The sequence below is a fragment of the Lissotriton vulgaris genome, chromosome 4_1 (assembly GCF_964263255.1).
Source record: "Lissotriton vulgaris chromosome 4_1, aLisVul1.2, whole genome shotgun sequence".
NCBI classification, from domain to species: Eukaryota; Metazoa; Chordata; class Amphibia; order Caudata; family Salamandridae; genus Lissotriton; species Lissotriton vulgaris.
The window spans coordinates 252,229,444-252,253,109 of record NC_141691.1 but is presented as its reverse complement, the minus strand read 5'-3'; the positions used below and the strand labels follow the sequence as shown (position 1 = coordinate 252,253,109).

At 47.6% G+C, this 23,666-nt stretch overlaps 2 protein-coding genes across 2 annotated transcripts in view; both read right to left on the bottom strand.

Moving 5' to 3' along the window:
- Window positions 1-2,841, bottom strand: part of IDS (iduronate 2-sulfatase) — a 120,611-nt gene extending 117,770 nt beyond the window's left edge. Inside the window, exon 1 of the mRNA XM_086918612.1 lies at window positions 2,589-2,841. Within this exon, the coding sequence (XP_086774738.1) occupies window positions 2,589-2,712 (124 nt within the window). The 5' untranslated portion in view covers window positions 2,713-2,841. The remainder of the gene's footprint in view (window positions 1-2,588) is intronic.
- Window positions 2,842-11,746: 8,905 nt separating this feature from the next.
- LOC147718640 (uncharacterized) lies at window positions 11,747-20,840 on the bottom strand. Its single transcript, XM_086966754.1, has 2 exons — window positions 19,613-20,840; window positions 11,747-12,175 (listed from the first exon to the last, which is right to left on the bottom strand). Exons 1-2 carry the CDS (start codon window positions 20,818-20,820, stop codon window positions 12,163-12,165), a joined length of 1,221 nt encoding a protein of 406 aa, XP_086822880.1. The 5' UTR covers window positions 20,821-20,840; the 3' UTR covers window positions 11,747-12,162.
- Between the last annotated feature and the right edge of the window lie 2,826 nt (window positions 20,841-23,666).

Sequence of the window (23,666 nt, the reverse complement as noted above, 5' to 3'; positions counted from 1 at the left end):
AGACGGAAGCCTCCCTGGCAGCGTGGCGGAAACAAAAAGGTTATTGGTTTGGATATGGAGACACACCGACAGGGCGGTGTGGAGAAGGAGGGCCACTTACTCTCTGATGCCTCACTGCTGGGTGAGTACGCCTGATGAAAAATCGGGGTAGCAAACGGAGACGGCACTCGCAGCCCAGCCCCGGCAGACGCCAGGGCGCAGGAGAGACTAGCAAGGTAGCGAGTTGGGCCTGGCTCGGGGGAAAAGGCTATGCCCCACACGCAAAGGGGCGTGGAAAAGAACAAAGAACAATCTAAAGCTGGCAGGGTGATTAAAGACACTAGGATATGCCAATGAGCAAATGACAAACCAGTGAGTTATGGTCAGCCGATGATTTATGGCTGATGATTTATGATGCCCATGCAGAATGATTGGTGATAACCAAATGACAGATGTGTCCAAATGATTAATGATAGCCCGATGATTTATGACCATGATTTATGACGACAGATTCACGATGAGTAGGCAGAGCGATTTATGACAGAATGATTTAGGATACCCAATGATTTATGACCCACGATTTAGGACGTCCGAATGACACTGAGCGATAACCAGTTATGATAATGATTTAGGACCCTGGCCTGAGAAGGTAGCCAGGGGAGTTGTACTAATATGACGTATGCCACGAGTAATAAAAACTGCGGCCAACAACCACCACAAAATAACGTGGTCTGTTGGCTGTGTTTCTAGTTAGGCATGTACATGGGTATAGTACAGTTGTTCCAGGAATGGGGCAGTGCGGCCGTTATAGCAGAGGTCGGCCACTGAAGGGGGCCTCAAGGGCCGGCACCATAACGGCCGCTGATGCCCACAAGGAACAAAATGGGTTGGCGCTGGTTAAGAGTGTCATGTTTTTGAATTTGTTCAGCCCCTAGATTCAAGAGATGCATGCACTGTAGTAAAGTTAGATGTGTTGGTCAGTCCCAGTGTTTACACAAAACATTTTAAACACCACTATAGTCTTTTATAGCACTACTCATCACGGAGCAGGGTGGTAGAGCGCTTTACATCACACATACTTTAGTTAGAAAATAGCCCCATTGTTTTTTTCCCAGTTTTTTTTCTTTGTGGCTAGAGGTTGGTTTGCGTTAATGCGCGCATAGCTGCCAAGGTTTCAGTAGGCTGTGTGAGACATTATCTTAATTTGGATGTGTTGCTAAGGTCCTCTAACACTGCCTGGTGATAGAAGGAGCAGCGAGACATCCACGGGGAGCTCTGCACAGCACTGTATTTACTGCAGAAACAGTTTCTTCACTAATAAAGTTACGATGCGGTGAAATTCGCAAATGTGATTTCAGTCCAAAGGTTCAAAAAGAGCTTTGCATACCAATGGTTAAGAATGTTTTATCCAGTCTACAACAGTTCTTTCCCTTCTGTTAAAAGCAGTAACCATTTACATAAATGTATCTGAACCTACAACAACCAAGCGTGCATTGCCTTTTTTAAATACATGTGGATCAATACGAGCTACAGTGTATGGTTTTTGCTTTCGACAGAAAAAAAGTAGATAAATACAGAAAACACAAATAAATAAGGATTATACAGATGGAAATGTTAGAATACCATAAAACCTGGAGCCATATTTAGAATACATAATTGATTGTAAGGGCAAAAATAGAGGTGGTACTGATTTAGTTAAGGCTAGTATATTGTAAAATGGGCAAACTATGAGGACTTGGTGTACCCAAAATGAGACAAACATCTGATGCTACGTACTTGTACGGATACCGTCAGAAGTGTGATCATTTGTGCACACAGTAATAACTGCTACCGTGGCATGGGGTACTTCATGAGTGACAATTAACTTCTCCAGGGTGACCCACCTCACAATACACAACAAAAGGAATCAATAGTGTGGGCATTGATTACTGCATCATTTGGATTTATGTTTTTTTTTTTTAACAAAAATGTGGATTTAGTGAGACACATATTAAATTAGTCACAATAGTATGCATAGTTTATGGATACTTAAAGCGGTCACTGCGGCATGATTTGCCTTTATGTCTTGCATTCTATCCAGACAGATTTCCTCAGCCTTTTTCTGGGTTAATGTCAGGAGAAAACTGCAGTGTGAGATAATAGGTGCACAACTCAGAATTCCGACCATGTGCAAACATACATTTGCCCATGAATAGTAATTTAAAAAACAACCTCGCAGCTCTGAAGGTTTTCAATACATTGTATTTCTACAATAATTTAGCGACAACACATAGCGCAATACATAAAGGATAGGACCTCAGCAACAGTTTCTTCATGATAGAGCAAACACCAAAAGCCATACTTGAAAGTTAACATTAAGCTGAAACTACAAGGAACATATAGAAAATGAGAGCGAGAGAGAGAGAGAGACGTCTTGCAGCTGTAAATCCCTCAAGTGGCTAGAGTAATCTATACAATGCCCAGCCGGTTTGAGGGGTACCACCGGCAATAAGCGCACCTCAGTTTATAATTTAAAAAAAAATTCAAAAACGCACACTGCAAAACTTACAACACACTACAATTTTACACGACAGCCAATTAAATTAAATACAAAAAAAACAAGATGACACCTGTAGTTCTCAGCAATCGCTGCTGTCCGTTTACTTGGGTCTCTGCGCTTGCAGCTACAGCACTAAACACAATCCACGAAAGCATAGAAATCCTCGAAGCTGCGGCTTCCCTATCCCAGCCCATGCTTTATCACGGCAGCCAAAAGGAAAAGCCAGCAACACAGCCGCTCCGGTCTCCGCTTCTCCCTCCTTGCGTCTAAACACACCGCTGCAGACATGACTCACATGCCCGTGTTTATATACATTAGTTCCTGAAGTCAAAATGAGATCCGGTAAGTCATTGGCTCAATCCACCCACCGCCCCATTAAGCACTGCTAGTCTGCTTCTGATTGGCCAGCACAATTCAGTGCACACACAGTTACAACTTAGTAGTAAAAAGTATTTTTTATCGGCCGAAGAGGGGGAAGTAAAATCTGTAAATCGAAATGCACTAAACAGTATTCATTTTATAGTGAAATGAAGTACCCCATAAAAAATAATTCTTGGATGTGAAATCAGACATGGCCCATTTCCAATCCCCTTAAATTAAGAACATTTTACGAGTACTTTTGAGGACACGTTTTGTTAATGTGAAGGCAGTCATAATAATATGATCTGATTGGTGGGCAAAGGACAGCAGGTACGCCATGGTGAATTAAACATTTTACAACTCTGCACCTCATCCGCTGAGAGACTTTTTTTTTACCACAGTGTGCATATGTAGAGGAGAGGCTGGAATGAGTAACGCTAAATGATAACAAGCAGTACTTGACTACAAGGCCACAGTGTATGCCTTAGCAAGAAAAAAAGAATACATAAAACCTGAGCTGAAAGCTCGCCATTGCTTCCCAGTGAAGCACAGAATAACATGTAAGGTCCAAGGCTGCTGTAGTGTTGCTGCCAGTGGGGTATACCACTGCAGCACACGCCCCTGCGGGGAATGAGATTTTGATACCTTTTCTGATTACTTAGATACCTATCTCATTCATCCAATTTTGGATCGATTTTTGACTGTCATTGAGTAAAAGGCAAATCCACATAAGATTAAATCAACCCCATAGACTGACGCAACTCCGAAGAACCACTTACGACTGATAAAGTTTAAAAAGTTTAATATAAAATCAATGTCAATTGCATATACAATCCTCTCAGGATAAGATTCAACAAGTATACAGGATCTAAAAGGAACATAAATTCTCTAAAGAATCTCAGTCTACAAAAGAAAACGATTAAAACCAATTCCAGAATCAACAAATTGAATAACATAGACACAAAGTGGATCTGTTGCGTCATCTAAGAAAGAAAAAAACAAGTTAAATCTGTCCCTACTCTATGCTAAGTGACATCCCTACTTCGCAAGTTCTTTACCTAAAAAGGTGTCAGCCGTTTGACTTCCAAAGAAGTTCAAACTTTCTTAGTCTCTGATGGAATTCTATGTCGAGAAGCAGTACCCTTCCTGCCTACCCATCCGCTCTCTAAGGGTCCTCGGCCTACTGCTCTCTTGCTCCCTTGCGCTCTGCTTTCTGATCTTCTGTTCTGCGCTCAGGCCATCTGCTCTATCTTCTCCCCGGGGTGCTGTCCCTAAATACAAAATCACAGTATGGGTGGAACGCCCCTTTGACGCCCACCACGTACACATTTCACGTGATCCCGTTTCTGGGTTTTTCCATAGCTTCATCTCTTCGCGTCGTCTGTTAAGTTGACCTTGCTTCTTAGGCGCCATCTTCGTCATCTTGCTGGTAACCTCATGACATTCCAGTTGACACTTTCAGAGCAAAGTCTATCACCTCAACAGAGTTCTATTCATTACCGTTGTGATTATAACCTCGTTTGGTCCTGTGAACAGTCACTTCGTAACAAGACCCCAAATTCCAAGCGTCCCTTATCTCACTTAAGCCATAAACTTCGTCCAGCATTGTCACTTTAAATTTAACAAGACCTTTGACTTTTGGCTCGCACGTACAGATCAAAGCTATCCCCCTCTTCCTGTGAGACCACTAAATTATATGCAGTGGACTACACTCTTGCGAACCCTTGGTCCGTTAGGTTGAAATCACATATGACCATACTATTCTAAAATTCCTACAAACTTCTTCTACACGGTATGACTTTTAACACACTTATATATATATAATCGAATTAGTAACTTATTCCTTATAATCGAATACATTTTACTTAATAATACAACGTTATACTCTCGTTTCTTACACAGTGCTATATAGTCTGCACATTTCTTTACTTTACATTTCACCGCTTTCTTCGTTTAATAATTACATACGTATATTCAGTTTAGCACGTTTAAGCATTTTCACATTTCTATATTAGCCCAACCTATGTATACGGGCCTTTCTAACGCATATCCTAGAATACATACGAATACATTTCCTATTACGTAAGTTACATCGGCTAACTTTACGCTACAAGTGCTACTTCACGTTACAACTTCTAACTTTATGCGATATGCTTGTAAATATGGTACGGACATGTGTTTCATTCAAATTGCGCTCTCTCAGTTCCCCCCTTTGACGACCTCTAGGGGTCATCACTAATTTCAATTTGAATGACACTTTACACAGAACTAGTTACAAGGTTCCCTCTTTTTATCGTTTCGAGAGCTCTCAAACTTTTATACTGTTGATCTTGTAAAGCAGCTAATCTCCTTTCTTGCTCTCTCATGGACCTTTGTAACCGGTTTGACCTATACCACTTGTACAGTCTCACTAAACCCAACAATGTGATTATGCAAATTAATATTATTAAAACAGGTTTCAATATGTACCAAATAACGCTTTTACCAAGATTGGCAAACCAATTTCCAACCTTTCCCATTCCATGACCTACTTTCTCCCAAACATTTACTTTTGCTAAATCTTCGATTTCTTGATGTATCTCTGTAATGTTCCGTATGACTTTCTCAAGTGGTTTTGAATTGTCTGGAATATAAGTACAACATTCCTGGACCTTCAAAGCCTTGCAGACTCCGCCCTCTTTTGCTAGCAGAACATCTAAAGCAAGACGGTTCTGAAGAACCATTGCCCTAATCGACTGCATCTCTCCTTCTACTAGCATCAATGACCTTGCAGTACTTGCAGACAATCTATCCACAACTGTAGCTAGTCTCCTGATCTTAACATCATTAAGTATTAAACCTAAAAGAGGAAACATTGCTCCAAATATGTCTCCAACTACTTCAGCATCTCCTACTTCCCTTTTCGCTCTTTTCGAAGCCTTTCCTTCTATGATCTCTAAATCCTTTGCATGATATATTTTGGGGAAGACAATTGCCAAATAACACAAACCATACCAATTGTCAGGCAGTTTTACATAGGCATTTCTTCCACATACAAAATATACATTAGGAATCGCTTGCATCCCTTTCATGAAATCCTTCGTATAGTATTCCAACCGAAAAGCATGTTCGCAATTAACTTCACCTACAAATACACTCTCATAATATGTCTTGCTTCGAGTTAAACATAACTTTCCTTTCTGCGTTCTATCCAAAGCTATTGGACCATTGCTACCCTTCTTTTTGTGTGCTTTTTCCTCTTCGGTCCAATCAGTTTTCCACTGTCCTGACATTTTTAGAATCTTCTGCCTCCTGTACCGGTCATCTACCTGTCCAATAAACTTCTTCTCAATCTCTGACACTTTGCAAGTCAGATTGTTTCGGCGTGCATATGAAGTATCTAATGTATCCCAAGGAAGAAAGAATTTTGCTAATCTATCTTCCTTTTTATGATAGTCCCACTTATTCATTTGCTTATAATTCGGGACTTCAGGCAGTACCGAATCATAATTTGAAAAGTAGTACTCGAACCCTTCTCTACCATAAAATATACTAAGCAATAAACTACATGTTATCCCATATGTCAGTGGGAGATGATGATATCTGATGCCTTCATCTACGGAAGCCGGCAATTGCATGCAAACATAACAATCTTTGGCCTCCATGGCATCAATATACTCGTATAATAGCTTGGCATATGCATTTGATCTAAAATTTCCCTGCGACTCGTCTACGTGTAACCTACGAGCTTCATCTGCCAGTAACGCCTTTTCACGAATTACCTTGCTCTCCTCCTTCTTCCCAACAAGAGCAGGTTTCAAAGTCGTTACAGGCTTTACATCTGTTGTCTCCTTTACGCTTGTATGTCCTACCATGTATGATGTGGTAACTACTGTAATAATGAGAAAAATTACTACTGCTATTAGTGTACCTACTATGCATTTGGCTTTTCGGTTTGGGTTGCCATTCTCCATGTTATCAAAACAGCGTAGCTCTTTCTTTTTCAAGGAAAAGTTTTCTTTTTCAGATCCTTGTTTGCTTTATTTGCTTTCTCAGTCTGTAAAGCGCTCTTAATCAACAAAAGTCTCTTTTTCACAACAATGTCCTTTATCTTTAGCAACAGACAACCCTAACCCTTCTCCGTCCTCTAAATGTAATCCCTAATTTGATTCTTCTTTCCACTCGGCGCTAGGTTATCTTCTTCTTTATAGCTTAAAAAGTCTTTATGCATCTACAATGATTCTCGTACCTGCAGCTCTAATGACATATTCCAATAATTCTAAACGAATGACCTTTTCTTCTTGTGCTGGTATTTGATGACCAAAAGTCGGAAACTCTAATCGATTCAGCACTAGATCTTTGATCCGACTTAGGTAAAGGGGAACGGGAAGTGTGAAAGTCAGTAACCCCTCAGTCTCGATTCCAGGCGTCAACATCCATATCTCCACTGCCACAATTGGATCGAGATTGATCACTTGCACTTTTCTCACTCTCCCAGATCTCTGTCCCCAAGACATCTGCTAGATAAGCCCATTCAGGGGTGGCGTACCTTCTGCAGGGCACACATACCCTTCTCGATCTTCTCGGACTCTCAGAGCCTGAATCCGTAGCTTCTTCGTCTAGATCTGAATCTTCAGAGATCGGGACAAGGGTTCTCTCTGAATTTGCTCTCAAGGTTGACCTTCTCCTTCTTTCCGGCCAACTAGCTTCTCCATTCCTTGTCCTCCTGCTCCTTGTTCTTGGACTCGTCTCTTGATCACTTACAGCTTGTTCGGTGTCTGACTCGAACTCCCAGCTGTTTTCTTCTTCTGAGGCAACTTCGGTCTCACTGGTGTCCTGACCGTCGTCAGCCTGTTCCGACACAGGCTCAGCCTCTTCGATCACCTCTACAGCTTGACTTTCCCTCTCTGTGGCTTCTCCGCTTTCTGCTGGATTTTCATCCGAGAGAGGAGCTGTTTCTTCCAGAGGTGCTGGAACCCTTCGGGTGTGTGAGGCGTGTATCCAGTTGGGCAAGCCTCCACACTTTACTGCAGTGTTCGTAACTAGTATGACTTGGAACGGTCCTCGCCAACGCACATCTAGACAATTCTTCCTGACATGCTTCTTCACCAGGACCCAGTCCCCCGGACACAGGTCGTGGCACAAGTCTTGTGCTGATGGAACCTCTGCAGCCTGGACCTGGAGGGACACAGAATGAATGGCATCAGATAGTCCCTTGCAGTAGTCCAAGATCAAATCGTCTGTGATGTTCAACAATGCTGCAGTCGGAACCGATGGCAGTCTCATAGCTCCCCCAATTAGCACCTCGTGTGGAGAGAGACCTGTCCTCCTATCGGGTGTGCTACGTATGCTCATAGGGACCAATGGAAGTGCATCAGGCCAACTCAGAGATGTCGATGAACAAACTTTGGCAAGTCTGGATTTTATCGTGCTGTTGATTTGTTCTACAATCCCCGAAGCTTCTGGTCGATAACTACAGTGGAGCTTCTGGTCGATACTTAAGGCTGAACATAGCATCTTCACTATTTCGCTGTTGAAATGTGTTCCTCTGTCCGATTCCAAAGAGGCTGGCACCCCAAACCTCGGTATCAACTCTCTAAGCAACAATTTTGCTACTGTAAGTGTATCGCATCTACGTGTAGGGTAAGCTTCAACCCATCTGGAAAATATACAGACAATCACTAAGACGTATCTGAGTCGATTGCACTTGGGCATTTCAATAAAATCCAGCTGCATTCTATTGAAAGGCCCCCCAGACCTCCCTATGTGACTCAATGTGACTGGTGTTCTTTTCCCTATGTTTAGTTGCTGACAGATTGCACAACGCTGACATACTGCTTCTGCCGCTACTCTAAACTTCGGATTGTACCACGTTTGTCTGAATACCCTCACCATGGCATCTCTACCTATGTGTGCTGGTCCATGCAATCTCCTTGCCATTGGACTAACAAGTTCGTTTGGTAAAACTGCTCTCCCATCTGCAGAAATCCAAAAATTCATCTCACTTTTGGTACACCCAGCTGTTTCCCATGCTTTTTTATCGACATCTGGTGCATTTTCCTGGACACACTTCAATTCGTCCCACGTGTCTACAGTGTCTAACAACATAGTCAATTCAGTTCTTTCTTGTATTCCCCCCACCTCTACATTGGTGTGAGAATACCCCTGTTCCGCACAATAACGTGCAACTTCGTCTGCGTATCGGTTTCCCTGTGACACAAAATCTGTATTCTTTGTGTGCGCGGCGCATTTGACAACCGCTATAGCTTCTGGACCTTGTAACGCTTCTAACAATAATCTCACGAATTCTCCATTCCTAATAGGAGAACCCGAGGAGGTCATGTAACCTCTTTGAGACCACAACTGCCCGTAGTCGTGAACTACCCCGAAACCATACTGGCTATCGGTGTATATGGTGACTCAAATTTTGTTGCCTGCCAAACAGGCACGGGTCAAAGCAATGATTTCAGCTACCTGAGCGGAATGTACTCCTTCCAGGTAGGCGGCTTCCACAACTCTGGTAATTGTACAAACTGCATATGCTGCTCTCAGCTGACCAATATCGTCTCTTACGCATGAACCATCAACAAAGAATATTTCATCAGGGTCAGTCAATGGCTCATCTACGATATCTGGTCTTGGTTTGGTGCATAGTTCAGTCACATCAAGGCAGTCATGATCTGTACAGATTTCATCATCAATATCATTTGGAAGTGGCATCAAAGTAGCAGGATTCAAGACAGAGCATCTCTTTAGGGTCACATTCTCAGCAGCCAATATGACTTGCTCATAGCGTGTGAGCCTGCTATTCGTCAAATGCTGAGTCTTGGTCCTGGTCATTAACAATTCCACAGAATGCGGTACGTACACCACTAACTGATGTCCCATCACCACATTTTCGCACCTTTCAATGCTGACACCCGTTGCAGCAACGGATTTGAGACATCCGGGCAACGCTGCGGCTACTGGATCTAATGTAGCCGAAAAATACGCAACTGGTCTACGCGCATTTCCGTGTATCTGGGCCAAAACTGCTAAAGCACAACCTTCCCTTTCGCAGCAGTAAAGCAAGAATGGTTTTTCGTAATCAGGCATTCCCAAAGCCGGGGCACGACACAAGTCCTCCCTCAGCTGCAAAAATGCCATCAAACAATCTTTGTCCCATGGTACCGGATCACTCACCCCCTTGTGCGTCAGTTTTTGCAAAGGTTTTGCCTTCAGTGAAAAGTTTGCTATCCACTGCCGACAATAACCAACCATGCCTAGAAACATCCTGACTTCTCTTTGTGTTTTAGGCGCGTTCATTTTCATGATCGCCTCTATTCTGTCTGGAGACACCTTCCGTTTTCCCTTTTCAATCCTGTGGCCCAAGTATTGCACTTCGGTCAGACAATACTGCAATTTACTTGGAGACACCTTGTGTCCGTTCTCGGCCAAGTGATTTAGTAAGGTGATGGTGTCTACTTTGCAAGCTTCCTCAGTTTCTGACGCCACTAGAAGGTCGTCTATGTACTGGACCAGAACCGAATTCATGGGCAGTACTAGACTTTCAAGATTTTTCTTCAGCAGCTGGTTAAAAATCGATGGGCTTTCTGTATACCCCTGGGGAATACGACACCATGTTAAAACGCGATTTTCCAGCTTAAAAGCAAACAGATACTGGCTTTCCTCATCTAGAGGTATTGAAAAGAAAGGCTGGCACAAATCTATCACTGTGAACCATTCAGCTTGGAACGGTATCTGAAACAATATTACTGATGGATTCGGTACCACTGGACAACATGAAACAACGATATTATTAATCTTTCGAAGGTCCTGCACTATTCTGTATTTCCCACTAGGCTTCTGCAAACCCATAATCAGGGAGTTACATGGACTTCCCACGATCTCCTTCAGTATTCCCTGTCTAATCATGAATTCGATCATAGGCTTTATTCCTGCTATTGTCTCCGGTGTCAACTTATATTGTGGTGTTCTTGGATACTCGGCATTGGGTTTTACCATGATCTTTACCGGTTCTACCCCTTTGATCAGTCCTATTTCCTCTCCAGTAAAATCCCACACCTCAGCTGACACTGTCTCCTTCAAGTCCTGTGGAAGTTCCTCCACCGTTAAGGTAGGATATAGTTCCACGCATTCCTGCGAGTTTACAAAGTTAAAATCGGCATCATCATCGTTAGTCTGCACTTCTACTCCTTCAGGTGTGCAATATATTGTGCAATTTAATTTACACAACAGATCTCTTCCTAGCAGACATACAGGGCTAGAATCACAAATCACAAACTGATGTTCATCACTGTAATTTCCTATCTTCACTGACACTGGTTCTGTCAGAGGATTCGTCATTCTCCTATTTGCGACTCCTACCACCTGAATCGTCTCTCCCGACATTGGCAGACCTGGGACTACCGCCGATCTCAAAGTGGATCGAGTGGCCCCCGTATCCACCAAAAAGGTCGTAGGACATCCAGCCACCTCAGCCTCTACGTATGGTCCTCTCTGGTCTACCTCCAGGGCTGCTCCTAGGGTACAGTCTTCTTCCCTATTCACTCGTTGCCCCGTAAGAGGATCAACGTAGTAGCATTCTTCTCCTCCTACGAACAGTGGCAGTTGTCTATAGGTTTTCCCTCCATTTGTAATCCGAGGCGGTTGAGGGAACGGGGCTCGAGGAGTCTGAGTCCCCCCTTTGATAAACTTTCCCTTCGGGACTGCTGTTCCCTTTACCATGCTGGTTTGAACCTCATCCTCCTCCTGTTCTAATTCCCCCGTCTCGACATTATAGGGACACTCGCGTCTCCAGTGTCCTACCTCGTTACACTGATGGCACCTCGTTGTCTTTTTCAGTGTCGCGATATCTACCCTAGGTCTCGGTTTTTCTTCCTCATCTCTGCTTTGATTATTCTGTTTCTTCCCTAGGGTTCCTGTTCCCTGTTGCCGCTGTCCACCCTTTCCAGCTGACTGCATCTGCACCAACATCAGCTTCTCCTTAAGTTTCTTTGCCTTTGAATCTATTTCATCGCTACAGTACCTCGCATACCTCAGGATTTCATCTAAAGGTTTGTTTTGCCAACAAATCAAATGCTGTTGAATCATTAAGCTTATGTCTGGTCGCAATCCCAGGACAAACTTTGACACAAACTGTCCTATGTCTTTAGGATCCATCACGTCCAATCCACTGTACTGTTTGAATGCTTTCAGCAATCTCTCATAGAACTCGTGAACGGTCTCTTTAGGTTCCTGAGTTGTTCGATCTATCTTAACCCAGTCTATGTCCTGCAACGGCACCTTCTCTTTTAACCATGCAATTACCCTCTCGTACTTTTCACAACAATTTTATTGATAAAGATGAGCATATGAATGAAAGTGGCATCCCACAATCAGGACGATACCACCAGGCATTGTAGTTACATTTGCAGAATAAATCTGAGCGTCAAAGCAATGAACCAGCAGAACCAATGGTACACGAAAACCTCAACCCCATCTTCATCTTTTCCAGAATCTACCCACCCAACTCCCTGAACCCTCCCTCAACCCTTCCTAACCCCATGCATGTGTGTGGGAGCCATATGTATGGAAACTCTTGGCGCATCAAGTGTGTGTGTGGGAGTGGGCTTCTCAGGAGTAGACTGGGCTATAGGTCCTCCTCCGGGTCCTCCGGGGGATCTAGTGTCAAACCTCTGTAGTCCGCCCACCTCTTCCATATCTTGAAATGTTTACGAGGGCATCCCCGTGCCTCAAAGATTGGCCTCTCCAGACCCATACAAAAATCTAAGCCTGCCTTCCACGCAGTCAGGGGGGGGGGGCCTCACCTCCTTCTATGCTCGGGCCATGTCTCTTTTGGCTACCATCAGCCCCAGGAGGAGCAGGTGACGCTTATAGGTGTTACCACCAACCCCTTCTAGGATGTGCAGTAGGCCCAGGCGGTGGGTACGGGGAAGGGTCCAGCCCAACACCTCCGACAGACAGCCCCATACACCCCTCCAAAAGCCAACTAGTTTTGAGCACGACCACACCGTGTGGAGCAATGTACCCACCTCCGCCCCACAACTCAGACACTCCGGGGACTCAATCAGGCCCGCTCTCCACAGACGCTCTCGAGTATAATAAGCCCTGTGTAAAATCTTGAACTGTATGAGGCGAAACCGTATTGCTATAGCCGCCCCCCTCGGGGATTCTAATGCCTCCCGCCAGTCATCCTCATCCAGCGGTCCTATATCGGCCTCCCAGTTCGCCTTCAGCCGAAGAAGAGTGGAAGAGCAATGTATGACCATGGTCTGGTAAATGCGCGATACTTTTTTGTCTCCAAGGTCGCCCATGAACACCTTCGCCTCAATCGGGCTGAACTCTGGGAGCGAGTCAAGATTAGTTATACTGGGCGTCAATGCATGTCGAAGTTGTAAATAGCGATAAAATTGAGATTGGGGCATACCAAATTCAGCACTAAGAGCCTGAAAGGACTTGAGAGTCGTCCCGGACATCACATGGCCGAGCTGCGAAATGCCTATTGAGTCCCAGCCATCGAAGCCTGATAACTTAGAAAGTTCCGGTAGTAAACCGTTGCGCCATAACGGCGTTTCCGCGGTCAGCCTACCCCACCAACCCATGCGGCGCAGGGCTTGCCGCCATATCCCAAATACAAGTTTAGTGACTCTCGGCAATGGCCGACGTAGCCGGGGTGAGTATAGGATGGTGTGGAGCGAGTTATCCCCCATTAATGCACGTTCTAGGGCGTATGCCGGATCTCCACCGTCACCATACCACCATTCATTTAGAACAAGGAGATGAGCGGCCTGGTAGTATGACCGTATATCCGAGGTGGCTAGGCCCCCACAGTACGTGGACAGAAAGCAGGTGCGCAGCGCTACCCTGGCGGCACCGCCAGCCCAAAGGAAGCGGCCCAGTACTGAGTCGACCCGCCGAAACCATTGGGGTGGGATAGGATACGGATGGTTCTGTAGTTGGTAGAGTAGGCGCGGCAGTGCAACCATCTTAAAGATAGCCGACCTGCCAAAAATTGAAAGAGGCATTCTGGACCAAGTTTTAATATCCGTCTGGACCCGCTCCCAGACGGGCAAGAGGTTACGTTCCCAGGCCGTGTCTACTGAGTTCGAGAGGAACACCCCGAGGTATTTCAGACCAACTGTGGCCATTTGCAGTTCCGAAGCCCAGGGATCCGTCACCATGTCCCCCTGTAGTACCCATAGGGTGGATTTACGGACGTTGAGGTAGAGACCCGACACCTCCCCAAAGAGTTGCATGACCTCCAGGACACGTGGGCCGGAGTGCTGTAAATCGGTGAGGAAGAAGAGGACATCGTCCGCGTATAATGCAATTTTATCCGATAGTGTGGTATTCCATTCAAAGCCCCGTATCAACGCATCCCTGCGAACTCTGGCCGCTAGGGGTTCCATTGCTAAGGCAAAAAGATAGGGGGAAAGAGGGCACCCCTGCCTAGTCCCCCGGCCAATGCGGAACTTCTCTGACACCGCCCCGGCGACTCGCACTGATGCCGTGATGTCCGTATAAAGCAGTTCGATATAGGACCGAAAAACCGGGCCCAGGTTGAGCCACGATAGCAGTGTAAACAGGTACGACCAGCTGACCGAATCAAAAGCCTTGTTGATATCGGCCAATAGCAGTGCCGCTTGGTCCCCCACGGCTCCAACAGCGTCTAGTGCCGCCTGTGCCCGTCTAATATTGTGTCGTGTTGCCCTGCGGGGCATGAAGCCTGCCTGATCAGAGTGAACTAGGTCTGTAATATACGGAGCCAGGCGGTTCGCTAGGGCCTTGGCCAATATTTTGGCCTCTATGTTGATGAGGGAAATAGGTCTGTACGAGTCATGGCTGCCCGGGGGCCTGCCAGGCTTCTGAAATACTACTATTTCGGCATGGCGCCAATCGGGGGGCAACGTGCCCCGCGTCCTCGCCACCTCAAGAACTCGGCGATAGTGTGGCCCTAGCTGTACGTGAAATTTCTTGAAAAATTCACACGGGTAGCCATTAGGGCCAGGAGCCTTACCCGCATTGAGCTGCCCCAGAGCGTCTCCCAGCTCTTCCGCTGTGAGGGGTGCATCTAGGATCTCCTTGGTCTCGTCTGATACCCGTATGGGCGGTAAGTCCGCGAAAAACCGGTCTAAGTCACCCTCAGGCAATCGGTCACAAGAGGCGTATTGGGCTTCAAAGTATGAGGCGAAGCTCGCTGCCAACTCGCTAGGGTCAGTCAGGACCTCCCCATTACCGTCTATAATGCCCGGCAGCACAAGGGGTTGAAAGTTGTGTTGGCACAAGCGGTGGAGCATGGAGCACGACTTGTCCCCCCACTGATACACCCTACTTCTGGTGGCCAGCCACGCCTGTCTGGCTTCGTCCATCAAGAGGGACGCGTACGATTGCTGTGCTTGTAAAAGCAGCCTGAGCCCGATCTCATCTCCACCCTCGCGGCGTTCCTGTTCTAGGGTCGCCACTCGCTCAGCCGCCACTGCAGTTTGTTCCCGGCGCCGCCTACGGGCCTCCGAGCACCACGCGATATCCACACCACGCACGGTAGGCTTCATCGCCTCCCATACCACCTCCACGTCCGCCCCCTCTATCAGGTTCTCCCGCCAGTAGTGATCTATGGTTTCTCGCAAATGTTTAGTATAGGCTGGCTGTAGCAGATGCCACGAGGACATCCTCCACCGGAATGGCTGCCGTGTCCGCATGAGGTCTACGTTAACTGAGACTGGGGAATGGTCGGATAGGCCTCTCGGCAAAATGGCCGCGCTCTTCACCCTACTCAGGCATTCACGAGGTAAAAACACACAATCTATGCGCGAGAATGATCCATGTACCGCCGATAAATAGGTATATTCACGGGTCGCAGGATGCATATGTCGCCAAGCATCCACCCAGCCCAGCCCCTCACTCATTGCATGCAGTCTAGTGGGTGGAAGGGAAGGGGAAGGAGATTCAGCCGTTTCCAGGCGCCTCCGGCGATCCATACACACATCCATTACGTCATTCCAATCTCCCCCAATTACTGCCATCGACTCGGATATATCGTCCCACACAGAGAACAGCCTCTCAGCCAGGGCCCATTGCAGGGGGGGGGGGCGTACACACTCCCAAACACTATAGGTTCCGTGCCCACCTTGCCTTTCACAAACAAGTAGCGACCCTGTGGATCTATCCATTGTTTCTCATGGACATATGTTATCCTACGGTGTATCAATATGGCCACTCCCCTGGATCCCCGAGTAAACCCGGCATGGAAAACTTGTTGGTAACCAAACCTCTGCAGGCCCAGTGCCTTCGTGCCCATCATATGAGTTTCTTGGAGCAATAACACATCTGCCGCTGCTCTCTTACCCCATCGCAAAACTGCCCCACGCTTGATTTTGTCTAGCAACCCCCTGACATTCCACGTAACCACTCGCATAGAGTCCTCAGGAGTCCGATGAATCGAATCAGCCATAGTCTTTCGGAGTCCACCACATAAGCCCCCCACTCCAGCGCCACCCACCACGCGCCACATGAATCATTATTGCAACACACACATGCACTGTACTATCTACCCCAGAGAACATCACCAACCCCCCGGCCCCACAGTCCCCAACAGTCCCAAACCCCAACTCAGCAGCCACAACCCTGACCGCCCGTCTCCCGCCTCCCCCCACCCTATACCTCAATGAACTATGAAGTATCTGTCGCGGTATGAGCAGTCCCGAGACCGAAACAGCGGGCTCAGGCCCACTCATACCAATGGATCCCAACATCCCAAAAAGGAACAGTGAACTCACCCCCTCCCCTCAGTGTCCCTCTCACAACGGGAGAGTGGCAGCCACCATTATGCAGTCCCCGAACCCCCCCCCCACAGTCTCATCCACTCTCAGTAGACAGTAGCAGTACTGTTACAAGGCCGCGATACAGCCAGCAATCCAGCAGGTCTCAGGCGACCAGGTGCGTCCATCTGGGATTCGCAGCATTAGTAGCAGAATAGGGAGCCGAGGCCCCGGAGACTTCAATGATCTGTGCTAGATTGTTCGGAGTCCTCGGTTCTAGCAGTGTGTTGCGTGCCATCGGCCGAGGCCGCTCGCTTGCGTGATTTGGAGCGTTTGGTTCGGCCATGTCTAGACGATCGGTCTCGCTGTGGCCGAGGCGAGCCCTCAGGGGAGCCCGGATTGAGCCCTGGTTGCGGATTCGGTCTGACCTGTACCGTTTCATCGGTCCACCTGAACAAGTCTTCCGGCGTATCAAAGAATAGTGTCCGTGATTGGAAGATCACTCTCAAGCGCGCCGGATACAGCAGGGAATACTGTAGCTTATGTTATGTTATGTTATGTTAGATTGCATTTTTATAGCGCTCGGCTACTCGGAAAGAGTGTCCCGGCGCTTTCCACAGGCAACTTGCAGTGTTTGATCAACATAACAGATAAAAAGAGACCCCAATAGAAAAGAAAGAAAGAAAACCACCTAAACAGAAGAGTTAAAAAGCCATGTCTTCAAATTCTTCCTAAAATGAAGCAGGTTTGGGGTACTACGCAGTGCCAAAGGGAGCGAATTCCACATCTGGGAAGCCTTGAAGCTAAAAGAGCGCCCCCCAGTGCGAGCCTTCCTCACGCGTGGAACCACAGCAGTGAAGAGGGATTCAGAACGCAGTGAGCGGGCCGGGCGGTAGAAAGCTAGTCTTTTTTTCAAATAGCCAGCGCCTGAGCCAAAAAGAGCCTTGTGCATCAGGGTCATAGCTTTGAAAACAATCCGTTTCCGAATTGGCAGCCAGTGGAGTGACTGCAATAGCACAGAAGCCCGTGCCCGTCTATGCAGACCGAAGATTGCCCGGGCTGCCGAGTTCTGTGCCACCTGCAGACGCTGGACTAAGTAATCCGGAAGGCCTAGAAAAAGGGCATTGGCATAATCAAGCCTAGATCCGATGAGCGCCTGCACCGTAATCCGTCTGTGCTCCGCAGACAATAGGGGAAGAAACTTGCGGAGCATTTTGAGGATACCGAAGCAGGTGCCGGACAGGCCAAGGATGTGCGCTCTCAGAGAAAGTTGATTGTCGAGCTTGACACCCAAGTTCTTGGCAACCAAGGATGATTGTGCCGGAGGACACATGGCAGCTGGCCACCACTGCCGCCACTCGGGATCGGAGGCACAGCCAAAGAAAAGAACCTCCGACTTGCTGGAGTTGGCCTTCAGACAATTGAGCTGGAACCAGCTGAAGACCCTGTCCAAGCAGTCCCGGATTCTCTCCCCATCAAATGTCTGATCTTTTTCACAAGTGAAGAGGAGTTGTGTGTCATCGGCGTAGGACACGATCTGGGCTCCGTAGGCCTCCACCATAGCCGCCAGAGGGGACATAAAGATGTTGAATAATGTCGGGCTCAACACAGAGCCCTGTGGAACCCCAACACCCAAAGGCGGCATCTCGGCTGAGCTCTGGGATACCCAGACCGTCTGGCGGCGGCCCTCCAGGAAAGATGTAAACCATCTGAGCACCGTCCCCCGTAGGCCGATGTCATAGAGCCTGGCGAGCAGCGCCTTATGGGGGACGGTGTCGAAAGCCGCCGACAGGTCCAACATGACTAGCATGGCCTTGCCACCCCCATCCAAGGTCTCCCTGATGATTTCAGAGACCTCCACCAGCGCCGTTTCCGTGCTGAAGTTCGGACGGAAACCGGATTGGGATGGGTGGAGCAGATTGTTAGTCTCCAAGAAGTTAGACAAGACGCCATGAACATGTTTCTCGGTGATCTTGGCCAAAGCCGGAAGAAGTGAAATTGGCCTATAATTAGCCAAGACCTCGGCGTCAAGACCTGGCTTTTTCAGGAGGGGGATCACCATCGCCCTCTTCCAGGAGCGTGGGACACTCCCCTCACTCAGGGTGGTGTGGGGGCAGTGTTAAGGCCCCTCAACTTCGCCTTGGCTGCCATGAAGGAGTGGCGCTGCTGTTGGACGAGTTTGATGTAGTCAGGGAAGATCAAGATCTTCTGATTTTCACATAAGAGGGTTTCTTTATTTCTAGCTTCCCTCAAGATGGCGTCCCTGTCATGGTAGTTCAACAGCCGTGCGATCACCGCCCTAGGTCGCTCACCCTCAGGTGGTTTCTGTGTCAGGGCACGGTGCGCCCTTTCAATAATGAAGCATGCAGACAGCGTCCCCGGGGGCATCCATGATTCTAGCCACTGTGTAAGGAACTGTTCCATGCCACCCTTCCCACAGCTCTCTGGAAATCCAAGGAAGCGGAGGTTGTTGCGGCGCGCCCGCCCTTCTGCATCCTCCACACGGAGCGCCGTAATCCGCTGCGCCGATTCCATCGCCTCCATCCTCTTTTTAAGGTTACTCACATCGTCCTCCACCACTGACACCCTGGATTCTGCCTCCGTGATCCGCGCCACTGCGTTCCTCAGGTCCTGGCGCAATAATGTTACATCTGCGCCAACGGACCCTATCTTGGCGTCCAGCATGTCTCGTGACTGGGTTATGGCCGCCATAAGGGCCGCGTTATCCGGCCCCCCTCCAGGCGGGCCACCCCCTGACGGCCCGGGGCCCCCACTAGGCCCGGTGAATTTATCGATGGTGACTTGCTTAGTGGAGTTGTTACCCCCCCTGGTCATGGTGGCAGAGGTAGTAGGGTCACTTGGCTGCCGCTGGCCCTTGGGAATCCTAGACAGGGCACTTCGGGTCGGCTTATTGTTGGGTATAGCGCCGTGTGGACCTCAGTCACTGCCCCCACACCAGCCGCCAATGATCGTGGCTCGCCGTGCCCTCTCGTACTTTTCCATGACTCTCTCTGATGGACCATTCGTCCGGGCATCCCTATCTGGTTCACAAGTGGGCCATTCGACACTAAGCTTGCATGCCGTCCACAAATCTCCGGGTACTACGATATCAAACAGGGTGTTTAAATCGACCCACAGCACCTTAGAGATCTTCACGAACCTCTCTACCTGTTTGTACCACTCGACGGGGTTCTCCCTTAACTTTGGGAAAGAATTGGTAAATGCCGCTAAATCCCCCCTACTCCAGGGCACATGCACGTAGCTTCCGTTCGCGATTTCTCGCAAAGGGAAAGCTTCCATTCGCATTAGCTCTCCATCCGGGGACCTCGTAAGTGTACTCCTTCTGACGGATCCCCTCTTGGACCATCTTTCCTCCCATTTATCCAAATTCCTCCACAATCTGATACTCGAGATCAGTTCCTTTATGTGTACTTTCAGCCCAATCGTCCTACGCTCATCTAGATCCTGATCCGTGCAGTTTAACCTATGGTTACCCTGTAAAGCTTTAGTTTGTGATAAGTCTATCATATACCTATCTGCCAACTCAGATAATTTTTCATGAACTGACCTCGCTTTCCGAGTAACGTCCTTAGATATAAACAGTATTTCATCCTGATCATACAGCTCTATCCTTTCCATTGGCAATGTGCCGTCTATTATTTCATCCAAATCTGATTTTAAACTCATTACATCAAGCCGTTTTGCTTTTATCTCAGCTCTCAGGACCTCACTCCTAGGTGGTTCGTTTACATCCCTCTCACCCCCACTACGAGTCCTACGTCTGGGCACAGGTGAGTTATGAGGAGTCCTTCTTGCTTCTCTTTGTTCCCATCTCTCTAGGTCCCAAGCTTTTCCATCTTCCCTTGGGGTATGGTGGAACAATGTTCTATTCCCCATCACTGTATTCTGTCTTTTTAGCTCGGCCTCTCTAGATGCGAGATAGGATCCTCCGTTCTGTTCTAAATCACTGCTATTCCCTTGCTGTCTGGTGTCACTCAATAAACGGAAAGGTCCTTCACGGTCCTCCATGTTCCCGCGATCCCGTCCGTGATCACTGGATGCATGGCGAGACCTTTCGCGACTCTCCATACCCTCGTGACTCCAATGTCGCACATTTTCGTCCGGGGCATGGTGAGTGCACCTGAAACTATTTCGGTACTCCTGCGTCTTTCGTTCTCCCTCACTAAGGATGAGGCGAGGCATCCCCCCACATCCTGTACTCTTGTCTTCACACAATTGTCTATTGCCACTGATGGTATGGCAAGTATCTCCTTTGCTTCCTTGACTCCCTCCCTCCCACTCCGGGCTGCTTTCGCCAGCTCCGCAGTGAGAGAGGATCCTGTTATCTTGATCTCTCCATTCTGCTTCTGTTTCTATTCTTTTATTCTGAGTCTCTTCGGCAGCATCCCATTCTTTCAAATACTCCCTTAATTCCTTAAAGGTTTTTGGTTTCGGTCCCCTCAGATCCATCTGTCCTCTCTGACCCCCCTGTTCTATCCAGGGACCCGTTACTGGATCCAATGGGGTACTCCGACTCCTTGGCCCTAGCAACTGCCTTTGGGAATTGATCGTATTATTCCTACTTTCCATCTCTGCCCTTTCCCTGTCCCACCGTGCCTGTTCCTCCTGCTGGGCTCCCTCCGGGTTGTAGATTGACACTATAGGACCTATGGTAACAGGTACTTGTAGAGCATCTGGCAGTTGATACGACCTTGCGCACTCCGTTTCTGGCACCTTCTGGACCACGAATCTTCCTACTACTCTCTGTACGGGACTAGATTGAGGTACTTCCTCACCTTTCTTGGGATCCCACTCTGTTACCGGGAGCGGTTTATATTCCCCCCACCTAGCCCCGTCCCCTTGCTGTAGTTCGGGACTTTCGGCTTCTCTATTGTACGGAGGTGGTCTGTCTAATAATAGCCTCTCTATCAGATCCTCATCCGGCTCGCTATCCTCATCTTCTTCTAGAGGTTTCTTTCCTCCCGTAGCCTCTAGCATTGTATACAATTTATCTGCTTCTATTTTTTGCACCCTCCACTTTTTAGCTTCATCATCCCATTTAGCATCCTGCACTGCTTTTACCGATCGTCTCACTCTTTCTTGGCGTCTATTCAAGCTCTTGTCATGTGCCGCTCTAAACCATGCACTAAGGGCTTCGAACTGTGTTGGCCTCGGTAGAGGTCTCGTTGCTAGCATTACCGCTTTCAGTTGATTCAATACTTCTAACCTAAACGTCCCGTATCTCGGGAACGTCAGTTCCTCATTTCCTTCTGTTAGCTTGCTCCACTCAGAGATCCATAGTATTGAGTGTAACCCTACATTCACAGCCATATAATAAGCTGGTGTGCCTTCTGGTGGGGCTTCTTCCCCTGCATACGAGCTTCCTCTATCTTTCTTAAAGATCGCCCTTAAACGCTTAAAACACTTCATTTTCAAAAATCTACGATTTTCCTTATTTCTCTTCCTTATTTACTTCCCGCTGACAAGCAACCAATCCCTGCGCGGCTCTCGCTGACCAGCCTATCCCAGCGCGACTCTACGCTAACCAGCCAATCCCAGCGCGGCTCTACGCTAACCGGCCAATCCCAGCGCGGCTCTACGCTGACGTCACTCGTCCCCTCTGCAGCAGTTCCCCTCCTTTCTCAGCTCGTCTCACGGTCTTGCATGCGTTTTCATTCATACGCCGAAAAATGACTACTTCCGACCAAGCGATCACTTTTCTTGACTGTACGTCCACAGTCTAACTGTAATTGTCACCTCAACTGACGAGACGTCTTTCCTCTCACGTTCAGACGCTCGCCTTATCTGATAGGTTACTTACACACAGTAAACGTCCGACCAGCGTCCGTTACTCATACACTCACTCAGACATTCCCCCTATCACGGTCCTGCGGGCGATCAATGGTACCTCATGACCCCCTTTACAATGGCAGACAATTACTCTGGGTGTTCGATACACCCGAACCACTTAAGCCCTTCTCTGGACTTAAGATTTTATCCGGTTGCGCGCGCTCACAACCTTCCCTCAATCACACTACAGGCATTCAACTCCGCTTGACATTACAACACAGGTACAACACAAAACACCGCAATCTGGCAACGCATGACCCTTATACTCACTCTCGACCGATTCTGCTGCTTTTCTCTCGCACCGTCAGCACCTTCTTCGGCAGGGATTCTTCTTCTGGTCGTCGATGACTAGGGACCTTGGGGTAATCTAGACCTGACCTAGGTTGCCTTCCTCAAGAAGCCAACCATCTTTCTCTGCTACCAACTGCGGGGAATGAGATTTTGATACCTTTTCTGATTACTTAGATACCTATCTCATTCATCCAATTTTGGATCGATTATTGACTGTCATTGAGTAAAAGGCAAATCCACATAAGATTAAATCAACCCCATAGACTGACGCAACTCTGAAGAACCACTTACGACTGATAAAGTTTAAAAAGTTTAATATAAAATCAATGTCAATTGCATATACAATCCTCTCAGGATAAGATTCAACAAGTATACAGGAACTAAAAGGAACATAAATTCTCTAAAGAATCTCAGTCTACAAAAGAAAACGATTAAAACCAATTCCAGAATCAACAAATTGAATAACATAGACACAAAGTGGATCTGTTGCGTCATCTAAAAAAGAAAAAAACAAGTTAAATCTGTCCCTACTCTATGCTAAGTGACATCCCTACTTCGCAAGTTCTTTACCTAAAAAGGTGTCAGCCGTTTGACTTCCAAAGAAGTTCAAACTTTCTTAGTCTCTGATGGAATTCTATGTCGAGAAGCAGTACCCTTCCTGCCTACCCATCCGCTCTCTAAGGGTCCTCGGCCTACTGCTCTCTTGCTCCCTTGCGCTCTGCTTTCTGATCTTCTGTTCTGCGCTCAGGCCATCTGCTCTATCTTCTCCCCGGGGTGCTGTCCCTAAATACAAAATCACAGTATGGGTGGAACGCCCCTTTGACGCCCACCACGTACACATTTCACGTGATCCCGTTTCTGGGTTTTTCCATAGCTTCATCTCTTCGCGTCGTCTGTTAAGTTGACCT